General features: G+C 36.5%; 1 protein-coding gene across 1 annotated transcript; it reads right to left on the reverse strand.

The window, feature by feature from the left end:
* Positions 1-4,272: 4,272 nt before the first annotated feature.
* On the reverse strand, positions 4,273-9,497 carry LOC121318160 (bone morphogenetic protein 5-like). Its single transcript, XM_041254589.1, has 3 exons — positions 9,487-9,497; positions 5,781-6,034; positions 4,273-5,039 (listed from the first exon to the last, which is right to left on the reverse strand). Exons 1-3 carry the CDS (start codon positions 9,495-9,497, stop codon positions 4,273-4,275), a joined length of 1,032 nt encoding a protein of 343 aa, XP_041110523.1.
* Positions 9,498-12,561: the final 3,064 nt, after the last annotated feature.

A 12,561-nucleotide genomic window follows, 5' to 3' on the forward strand; every position in this document is an offset into this window, starting at 1 on the left:
TAACAACTACTTAGCCCATATTTAACTATTATTCTTTGTAGTCTCCACTTAACTGCCTAGCGGCTTAAGTTTCAGTCACTCTGTAAGCTGCTAACGAATGTTAGCCATTGTAATACAGCACAGGCCATGGGTCAAACCAGTGTTCAGGTAGGGTGCTTTTATTGTGGTTTTCTATCAGTGTGGCCTTTCTGGCATCATCTGAATACCTTTCCTTCTGTTTTCATCTATTTAAACTATTTAAAGGCAAGACTATAACAAAGCATAGAATAATAGTGTGGAGGGGCAACATAAATAGTTTGTGTGTGTGAGAAACTAAATAGAAAACCAAAAGAATTAGCAAATCAGAGGCATATAAAACATACGGTACACCAGCCAGTTTTGTGTGTTGCATTATTTCTGCAAGTGTTTGAGAAACACATAGCTGTCTTGGCTTTGTATATTATATATATTAAGGGTGAATGCCCGCTCAGGAATGAGCAAGTGGGGACTGAGTGACTCATACCTTGTAAGGTGTGTTTAGGATAAAAGATCCAAGATCGAGTTCAGATCAAATCCCAGATAAGATAATATCATACATTGTGTATGACAACAGTGGCAAACACTGTTGCCAAAGCAAAGGTCATTCAAAATTATCTAGACAACATTCAAAACTGGGCAGACACATGGCAAATTGCATTTAATAAAAATGTGCATTATACATACCATATGGGAGATACTGAAATTTAAAAAGGAATCTATGAAAAAGACTTAGGAGTTTATGTTGAGTTAGAAATGTCTTCATCTAGACAATGTGGGGAAGCTATAAAAAAGGCCAACAAAATGCTTGGATGTATTGTGAAACGTGTTGAATTTAAATCAAGGGAAGTAATGTTAAAACTGTACAATGCATTAGTAAGACCTCATCTTGAATATTGTGTCCAGTTCTGGTCACCTGGCTGCAAAAAGGATATTGCTGCTCTAGAAAGAGCGACCAGAATTATTCCGGGTTTAAAAGGCATGTCATATGCAGACTGGCTAAAAGAATTGAATCTATTCCTGAACAAAGAAGTCCTAAACAAAGAAGACTACGCGGCGATCTGATTCCAAATTTTAAAATGTTTTGGTAAGGTACTTTTTCGACCTGAAAAAAGAAACAAGGTCCAGGGGTCACAAATGGAGATTAGACAAAGGGGCATTCAGAACAGAAAATAGAAATCACAGTGAATTGTGGGAGTCTGGAACCAACTTCCCAGTAATGTTGTTGAAGCTGACACCCTGTGATCCTTCAAGAAGCTGCTTGATGAGATTCTGGAATCAATAATCTACTAACAACTAAACGAGCAAGATGGGCTGAATGGCCTCCTCTCGTTTGTAAAATTGTTTATGTTCTTATGTTCTAATACAATAACAAGGTAATTTCGCAGTATCATGAAGAATAACCAGGGCTGCTGTCTGACTTTGATTTATCTGTATAGTTCATTTATGAGACAAATGAAGTGTATTTAGGGACAGGCGTGTTTTGTTCGGGGTGACTAGATTATTTGTGATTTAAATAGATATGCCAGAACTGAAGGTCAATGTTTCCCAACATCGGGTCCCTCTTGGGGAGCCACAGCACTAATACATTTTCTTTGTTGGCATAAATATGCACTTTTTAAAATAAAAGTACATATTTTATCAAACAGAATGCACTTTTACATTTCTTGAAAAAACTGTCTAAACTGTAGTGAAAGAAAAATAGTTTTATAGACCAACAAACAAGCAAGTATGCATTGTGTCTGGACACCATCTTCCCACTCTTGTCATTATATATATATATATATATATATATATATATATCTATATATATATATATATATATATTATATATATATATATAAATTTAATATCCAGGTATCTCTGCAAAAGATTACAATAATGCCTTTTCACACAGAGTGTAACAGACCACATCCGATATTGCTTTTAACCACATTACCATCTCAATTGGCATGCCAATTATTAAATACAGAATTTTTGTTTGTATTTTTTTCTTACAAAATAAAATACCCTTTCATAAGATGTACCCTATGGATTTATTTTGCAAGAGCAACCTCCACCCCTGCGAATGTGTTCTGTGCACTCAGGATGCATAATTGCTGCGTGTTGCAATGTAGGATTGTACCACTCACACTGCAACAGTCAAAGCAATAGAATAGCTTCCAAAAATAACTGTTTTTCTTTTTTTTTTTTTTAACACAAATTACGTCAACCATTGAATGATTAAACCAGAGGAATGTTTTTATCATTTAGTGAATTCAGCATCACACACACACACACACACACACACACACACACACACACACACACACACAGAGTAAGACAGCTCTTCTAACAAGTACGAGGTCCACAAAAAATGATATATCAGCAACATACTGATAGCAACATGCTAGATTTCCCACATCTCATTTCCTAGAAGAGAGAGCTGTTTTGTTTTTATTTGGGGTGAGTTCTCCAATCTTCAAATAAAATATTTGTTTGAGAACTAAATATTCACTACTCAAGCTAAACACTCTTGTGTTTTTAAAATGTTTTTTAATGGTTTTATTTGAAATTCAGACTCCTAATTCAACCACTTTAAACAAACATAAGCTTGAATAAATAGGCTTAGTATAATAACCCACCATACAGAAAATAAATGAGTAATTAATACATGTGTTTACATTAATGTTATTTGCGTCGTCTACCATAAAAAACGCTTAATAGAATGCTTTAATGAATCCTGTTGCTAATTTTAATTCACATTTTGTTTTTGTCCTTTGTGAACCATTTGAACAATTGGACTGTATTTCTTTGGTACAATATTTCATAACTTGATTTTCTGTTTAGCTGTAAATAGCTGTAAAACTCCATAGCAACACACTGTAATGTTTGTACCACATTTAAGCAAACATTAGCTTGTTCATGTACAACAGTAACAATTACGACATTTTGAAGTACAGCCTCTGCAGTAAATTAGATTTTAGACCCAAAGTGCAAGGTTGAACAGTTTGCCTGTGGGAATGTATTGCAGCGGAGAGGGTTGAACGCTGCCTTGCCAGGTTACTTTCAGTCCGATGAACTAATGCAGGAGAGAGGCGCTGTCTCACCACTCTGTAGTTCCAAGCAGGGGGGAGGTCTTAGGAGGCGTCTTGGAGGAGTCTGCTGATTGGCTCTCATCGGTATGCAAATCAGTTGCCTCAACAGAGCACCAATCAGGGAGGGTTTGGGGATCTATTTAAAGATGTCTAGGGTGCAGCACATTATCGTAGCCTTGTGCAGAGGGTTATAGCTATTTATTTTATTTTATTAACACTTTTTTGTAATTCACAAGATTGTATCATTTTAATTTAAAACTTGTACGTTTTTCAGTATTTGAAAAGACTCTCCTTTTTAATTCACTGGGTGAATGCATCACACAGAGCAAACATCTTGCTGTCTAAACTAAGTTATATTGTTAGTTCATAATACCGTGTAATGTATTGTTTTGACAACTAGATCAGAGAGCCCATCTTATTTACTTCTGACAAGTGTCTTTTTACTTATTTATTCACTTGACAAGTGTCTTTCCTACTGAATTATATAAGCTGAATCTCTGCCATTATATTTCATTGGGATACCAAATCCTGTTATCCTGCAGTAAAAAGGCATGGTACAGTTTGGAGAAACACATGAAAAGCCCATTGATAGTACAGACTAAGAGTGGACTCTCACTCTTTTGCATTAAAAAACAGGGCTTTAAACAAGAAAATAGCAGTGCACTTGCCATGTAACTACAGAATACATTAAGTTTACCTGGAGACAACAGTCTCCCTCTCTAATATGACATAACAGCACTGATTGTGTCCTGGTTTATATTCATTGTTCTCTCCTTGTATGCTTGATGTGACCTGTAATTATCTATAGAGATCAAAACCTCAACAGTGTTAGACATGCAAGCTGTGTAAATATATGGTACAGATTCACAATGTTAACACAAAAACTGTACTGCATTAAAAAAAACAAACAAACAAAAAACACACCACTAACAGCAGACCTTCATGACATGGAATGCAAAAAAGAGATTTACTTACTCAACTTAACCTTTTACCACAATTAGACCCCTGACTTTTTCTTTTTACTTGTAAAAGTATCACTTTGTAAAGTCAATGGTGTAGATTTTTCTTTTACTTTTTCTTTTATTTAAAATATATTTTTTCTTTTCACAAAAAAATACAAATAAATACAATGGTACTTTAAAATAAATATTCAAATAGTGTACACAGAAGGTAGGCACAGTCAAGAGCAGTGGCATTTGGATGCAATCATGCCATCCAGGGCAGAGATTGTTAGCTTGCCCTCTGTGTTAAAGTGTATGACTGTTAAAGGTACATAATCAGCAGGGACACAGCAAGGACCGGGAATGTGGCCGTGAGAGAGATCATGCATCTTGGACTTGATCTCTGTGTACGCATTGGCATTTTTATATTTCGGCAGGCAAGTGCCATCGCAGTAGAAGGCATCGTAAACTTTAGGGACTTTGATCCAGTCCGCCCAGCCAATCTCCTCAAAAGACACTTGCATAGATTTCCTGCAGCACTGCTTCACATTCTTATGGCAGTCTTCAGAGGGGCTGTCCCTCTGAGTCCTTCTCTTTTGTAAAAACTGATATCCTTCTACTTTTAATTCCGCCCCAACACAAGCCTCTTGATTACGGTTTATCATGTCATGAGAAAACTCCAGCTCAAGACCATAGTTGTCTTGTGGGTGTGCCAGCCAATGTTTAACGGCTTTCTTTATATTAAAAATGCCTGGCTGCCCGGCTTCTTGTAGTCTTATGAGTTCTGAAGCCACCATCAAGCGTTTGGATTCCCTGGGATTCAGCACCTGGTAGATTGTGATCCGTTGCACTGTCTCAGACCCTTTGCTGTGACTTGGACCAAAGAACAGTTTAAGCTCTGCTCTTTTGACTTCGACTTTATGTCTGCATGCATTCAAGTCAAAAAGTAGCTGCTTCCTTGTTTTCTTTTTGCTGTTTTTCTCATTCTCCTTTTCAAAAATCTTTCCTACACAAAAACAACAGCAATGAATAGAATGTATTGATATAATAATAAAAGTGTAGGACTTAACTCTAGGTAACACCAGTTGCATCCAGCTCAGAGGAAACTGCCAACATGTTTAGTGGCGCACAGGTATGCTTTATACAATTTGCTGCTGAGTCATATTTTTACTTTTCAACAAGTGATTTTCTTACATTTTATAGGATAAGAACACAGCAATTTTAAAGTATATTCACAAGAAAACAAATGGACCTGTTTTCCCGATTGATTGCATGAACGGGATAAGAGATAAACAGACAACAGTTGAATGTGACCTACAGTGGTCTATTTTTATGATGTAAACAGTGGCAGATCTAATTAATGCTACTCTTTAAATCTATATTAATCCATTTTGGATATGATCTGCTGTACTTATTAACATTCCTACACACACTAAAAATAGACAAATGAGGTTTATGAAAAAATCAGGTTTATAAATTTCGGCAGTGTTTTTAGGAATCCACCACTGTTTAATTAATTAAAATGGACTCCCTTAACTGTACTGATGAATCCACCAGATAACCAAATAAAACTAATACTGGGGGATCTGTAACAGCTTGTGTCAAACTTTTTTCGGACAGTTTCTTTTCCCCTCTTAAAGCCACTGAAAAAAATGAAATGCTTACCTTTAACATGGAACATGCATGTTTGTCCCTCTGTTATGGCCACAGTCTCTCATCTTGCTATTTTTTCTCTCATGTCTCACACGCTGGAGGTAAAAACTGTACACCTGTTCCTCCTCGCTCCGGGTAACGTTCAGAATCACCTCAGGAGGTTTCTCTAGTCCAAGCTGCTGCAGAATAACTCTCTGGATGGCCTCGATTCTGATCTCCCTCTCAGCTGCCCATTCCAGACTGCCCTTTGGCTTCAGCTCACAGCCGGTGACACACAGAAACAAAAAGCAGGAAAGGAGATAAATGGCGATGCCAAAGAGCCAGCCCAGTCTCTGTTTGATACAGGTGCTACAATAGGAAGAGTAGTGTTGCCAAGGACTTTTATCACTGTTATCCTGCTGGTCAGAGTGTCATTCACAAAGTGGGTTTCAATGGAGTCCAAAGTTGAAAAGCCACACCTGCTGACTTCTGAAAACTACTAATTTTATTTTCAGAGTTTTCACCACAGATAACTAAGCCAAGCACAAAGGCTTTAACTCATATCTGAACAGAAGGAAAGAAGGGGAAGAATAACCTGCTAAATAATTAAATATTGGTATTTCATATTATTATTTATTTGCAGGAATAGCCTTATTCTGGTCTGTGACAGTGCAAAAGCCCTGCTTGAGTAAATAGTGTGTGTGTGGGAATGAAAGGTTGGCAAAGATGGGGTTAATTCTGTCCATGCTACAATCACAGGTATGGCCATTGCCCAAGGCAAACTGGGGAGTGATCACCTGTATAATGGGGAGCAGAACTCCTTTGTTTGTAGGAGGGAGTTTGGTGACCTATGATTGTAATTATAATTATAGTTAAGGTGAATGCCCAGCCTATGTTACGTGTATTTTGTTGAAACCATCATTTTATCCCTTCATGCCTGTTTTGTTTGTTCCTGTTTTTGTGTTTAATAAATATGCGTTTAGTGCTTAAACTGCAGCTTCATGACTCTGAGTCTCCTTCCTGCTGGTAACAGCTAGGCAGTGTATGTTACAATCACAGCCAACCTTTTTGGCTAAAATGTTGGTATTTTAAGAATTTAAAACTTAAATTCTAAAATCCAGATTTAGGTATAACCCTAGCTCGCAGTGCGCAGGTGCGTGGTGACATCACGGACCAGGAAAAAGCAAGACAATAACCGACGTGGGTTTTTGGTGAAGCTGTAAGTAAACAAACAGAAAATAAAAAGATTGCAACAAAAAACACAGCACTTTACGCCAAAAATAAAGAAACAAACAAAACGAGTAGACACCAACAAAACAGGGCGGACGAACGTTACACAAAACAAGTAAGATGCTGGAGCTTTGAGCACTCGTAGCAATTGATTCTCTCTCTCTCTCTCTCTTACTGTATATGGGATACTGTGATTAAAGTGGAATGATGCTTATTGTATATGGGATAATGCAATTAAAATGGAACGAAAATACAAAGAGGCTACTTAGCAATTGTTATGCTTTCTCAGTTTTGCATGGTCTTTCTGTAGATAAAAATCTCATAAAATGCCTCCCAACCCTCTATCTCAAATTCCTTCCAATTCGGTTACCAAGAAAGAAAAAACAAAAACAAGAAGCTTTGGTTTGACACACTACTTGGGTCTGGACAGCAAGCCCACATGAAATTAAGAAAACAAACAAAAATAATTAGGCCATACCGATTAGAACCAGATTAAAAGATAGGTTAGGTAGTCTAAGACCAGTGCTAATCATTAAACTATTTTATTTAAAAATAACGCTGCCTGCCTCTCTCTCTCTCTCTCTCTCTCTCTCTCTCTCTCTCTCTCTCTCTCTCTATCTCCTCCGTATATAATATATATCCTTATAGATATATAGATATATATAATATATATATATATATATGGCACATTGTGTGTCTTCAAGATTTCTAATAACATTATTATAAATACTGTATCATCTCCTTGCAGCAGTTTGCTGCCATCAAGTGTTCTACTATGGAAACCAAACAGTCAAAATTGTGTACAGGCATATTGATGTGTCAATATCTATATACACATAAACCCCTTTATATTTTCTGATTAGTGCTCATGGGAGTGGACAGTTGTATCAGATCAGCATTGAAGTCTGGACAAAGGTTGAACACAAGGTTTCACAGGCAAATAGCAGGTGTAGCTTGGTTTTGTATGGTCAGCAAAGATCTGGCATGGTGATATAGTATATCTATAAACCTTCATGACTTTGGAACCCTAATATAACCAGGAATCAATATACATGATTTGTTTATGCTTCAGAATCATCCTATTTGATTTTAGCACTAGATACTGAACTGTTAAACACAATAAAACAAGGTGTCCCTTATATACAAAACAATTTACATTGCCCATTCAAGCATTGGCTTGGAGCCCCTGTGACTTTCTTCACCTACCATTATTGGAACCTGTGGCAGGACAGCCAACAGTCAGGTAGGCTAAACAGGAAACCTTGGAACAAGACAATAAAGTCAAGGGCTTCTGCGAATTTTTATTGTTTGCCAACACAAAATAAACAAACAGGTCATGTCCTTCAGGTTTTTAAAGGGGAGGCACAGTCTCTTCCGACCAAATCAGGGTCCATGTTTCCTTCACCCAAGCCAAGTGGCTGGAATGTAGTGAAACGGGCAGACAATTTACATTCATTAATATTTTTCACCTTAGAAACTTAATATCAAACTCAACGAGGGAAGTTGATGGCTGTTATTTGTGCTTTCACACACACACACACACCAGTCGATGACTAAGTATCAGAAAACCTCCTGGACCTCAACCTAGTTGGATCACGTTATCCGTTTATGCAACAACTCTATTTGCTGCAATACATGTATATTATATGATATATATATATAATATAGTTTTATTATATATATATATATATATATATATATATATATATATATATATATATATATATATATATACACACACACACACACACACACACACACACACACACACACACACACACACTATATATATACTTGCTGATTGCTTCTGTTCACCCGTTTTAATAATGATTTGAATAAATAGCTTGACCAAGTACCCTGAGACTTTATTTTTCTCAAGGGTCTATTATCTAAAGGTCAATGTATCAATATGTTGAATAGTTTGTAATTCTATGAAAAAATGCTTACATTCTTCTTGATGTTCACCTGAGTTCTAATCTACTGTTTTGATGCTTGCCTGCATTTTATTCTATTTCAAAAAATGGTAACTTTCTACAAATCCCTCCGCTTATTCTGCATCCAAATGTAGCATAATAGTAAACAGCCTTTATGATTCTGATCTTAATGACAGGATTCTCTACACTGTACCAACAAATAGCCACAACCTTTTTCAGTTTAAACAAAGGGAGGAAACTGATAAGTACATTTATTGTCTGCACTGTTTAGTTTCCTTAATTTATAATGCAGTACATAATTTATTCTAGGATTCTAATTTTACAGATAAAGTCACAAAAGACACATTGGCTGATTTTGTTGTTATAAGAGATAACTTAGTGAGATTTACGAATGATTCAACATTTTTGTAAGTTCTGTTTTAATTAATGCAGTTTTTTCTGTACCAGCTACTGTATGAGGTAAAAACCATTGCCATTCCCAAAGATCACATTTCAAATGTATTTATATAACCAGGATAGAACCCTTGAGATATTCATCTCATTTCCAGGGGGGTTCTGGCATATATTAAGCTTCTTTTGGATTGAGGAAAACAGCAGTAAGTTTCCTTGAAATAAATGTTATGCACTTTCTAACAAATATATGCATATGTTCTATACCTTCCTGGCATTCCTTATATTTTATCATCGTCAATAGCCAAATTAGTTTGTGTAGAATTCTGGTTCAGTGATCCAATGTGCTGTAGGCCCTGTCTCTTGCATTGAAAGCTTAAGAGGAAACAACGTTTGCAGGGATTCTTCTGCAGGATTGGATTTATGGTACAAAACAACGGTGGTTAAATTCTGTCAAACGTATTTCTGATTGTTATAAGATGCTATTTTTATTATATGCTTCAATGTCCTATTATAAGTGACTCTGCACATAATGCACAATTCACATGCTACCTCTGTAAAGCACTTTGTGATGGTGGTCCACTATGAAAGGTGCTATATAAAAATAAAAATGTTGCTATATATATATTATTAATATTATTATGTTACTCTCAAACACAATAACCTGATGATCTTTCACAAAGTATCAAGTCATAATTCATGTTGTTGTAGATCCATAAACAGTACCCCAGTTTCTTATATTGTAATAGACTACCAATAAAATCTATCCCTATGACATCCTTGAAAGGGCGATAAGAGTCTTAAGGACAATACTTATCTTGGATGATTACAGTCTTCTGAGATAAATAAATAAATAGGGGCTGGATAACAAAATAGATACACTGCAGCCCACACTTTTAATTGTAAATTGTCCAGTACGCTACTGGATTATATTATTTATTCTGCAGCATATAAAATTATAGAAATCTCCAAGTTTCAAGTCAGTTTGACAGCTTCACATCCTACTGATACAGTTATGGCAAGTGATCCTTTTTTTATACCTGTATTTTTCACATTGTTTTTTTTTTTAAGGAGTCAATATTTTCCCACAGGGAATTTAAATCCAATCCCTAGCCAATATTGTCGAGTACCTTGCATTTATCAAGAATACAAGTTTTAAAACAGTTTCTGCTTGAGAGCTTCCTAAGTCATCTTTAATACTTTAAACTGCAGCACCTTCACAGTACTCCATCAAACGCGCCATATATTCCTTTTTCATTAGACAAATAACAGGGATGTTTGAAATAAGTTTTTACAGATGGTCTGGATTTGAGTATAAAAGTCTATAGGCCCATTCACAATGGCATGCTCTACCCAGATCGCGACCCAGTATCACGTGGTTCGGCTACGCAATTCCAAACTGCTTTTTGAAGAAGCAGGGTCGAACTGGGTGATAGAAGCAAGTACACAATGTGCGTACTTAATGCTCCGGAAGCACAACATTCACAAGTCCGCCCTTTCATCTGTTCAGGCTTTCAAGATGGCTTGCTTGTTACAGACACTTCCATTGATTAGAGCAAATGTTTCTTCATCCCTGCTGCAATCTGGCTCATGGTGTGTCTCAATCATCAGAAGTACTGTATGGCTAAACAGAATAAAATGAAACCTTGACGCAGGCGGGGCTGTTTATAAATTCATCCGCTTACAAACAGCCATTATGCATTTTGTCTTGCTCGACCCAGGTCAAAACGTGTCAACCCACATCCCGAAGTAGGTCACTGCCAACATGAGTCAAGCTAGGGTACATTGTTTCACACTACACGGAACTGTGACCCAGATAGCCAGAACCGGGACCGGGGTAGGAGCGCCAGTGTGAAAAGGGCTTAAGTGTCTCTCCTGTGAGTGACTGTTAGGATTCCTGCAACCACCAATATGTCTTTGGAACTGCCCTACAATGCCTTTACATGCTTGATGTAAAGACTGTATATTCTTGGGCATGGAAGGGGTTATTATCTATTTATAGTTGTTGTTTATTTAGGTTGTTTACAATAAACACTATCCTGGTTCTCCCCACACCAGGAAAGCAGGTTTATTAATAAATATTGCTTCTGTGATATCAATTCTTACCCAGTTGTTTACACTCCCATAATCTGAGGCAGCTAAAAAAATAGGCTTTTAATATAAAATATTACTTTCGCATAGTGGTGTTTAAATATTGTCACCTCTTTCTGAACAACACTCCTAGGCATGCGGATACGGGACAAAAGAATTGTGGAGTTCACTTTCTCCAAATCGTTTTCCGGGTCAAATCTGAATTCTGTTTCTCCATATCGGGATTTAATTAGAACCGTTTGACTCCACAGAATCAATTAGGGGTTCAAAACGTGATGCTTTGTATTTAGAATCCTAAAGTGGGTATGAAAATCCCATAGTTTCAGTTTTGAACCCCCTAGTGGTGTTATCAGAGACAGTCTGAAGGAACTATGTAATTCTACAGTATATAAAACACCCATTCCATGATTGTTTGACAATGCCTGCAATAAAAGGCATGCAAACCGACAACTTTCTTTAAAGTAGCATGTTTCCATTTTTAGAATTAAAATACCAGTACATGTTTGCCAGGACATGTGCTGCATGTAAAACTGCACTAATGTCCTTATGAAAGTTTACCAAAGTTTTTTTTTTTTTTTCACAATACCTTTTTATTATTATTATTATTATTATTATTACAGTGCTTTCCCATACTTATCTGAAATGCAATGAAAGGACTTTGTGCAGTGGGTTTTCATCCTGGTGTTACTTTCGGTTCTTGCTAAACGAGGTTAGATTGTCTGCAGGGCGCCAAATCCCCCTCCGCCGTTAGTTAGAGTAATGGCAAAAAGTGGACATCCGTTTTTAGTTGTACATCTGACAGTAGCTTCACAGTAATTACTATTTTTTACAAGTACTAGAACGTACAAAAATCGGCTTTCTAATCCCCAAACAACACGTTATCCCTTAAATAACGACCAAAGAACACAAATCACATGCCATTTCTTAGCTAAAACTACTATGCACAATAATGCTGCTTATTTGCAATTAATTTGCAATGGTAATCAAAACGGAGTTGTCCCGTCACAAGTTCTGTGTGTAACTAATTGAAAATCCACAGAAATAACCAAAAAACAACAGTTTATTACATACTATACATTGATTCTGTTCATTTGGTGCATCCACATTATGCCGTAGTTCCAACATAAAGGAAATCTGCATCCATTTAATTATACTGCAGAGTATAAGCTGATGCATTTACTAAAATGGTCAGTTATTTTTGTGAAACTGTATAAATTAATTATATAGTTCACTAATACGAAGTCCTCAATG

Source organism: Polyodon spathula, chromosome 1 (assembly GCF_017654505.1).
Source record: "Polyodon spathula isolate WHYD16114869_AA chromosome 1, ASM1765450v1, whole genome shotgun sequence".
NCBI classification, from domain to species: Eukaryota; Metazoa; Chordata; class Actinopteri; order Acipenseriformes; family Polyodontidae; genus Polyodon; species Polyodon spathula.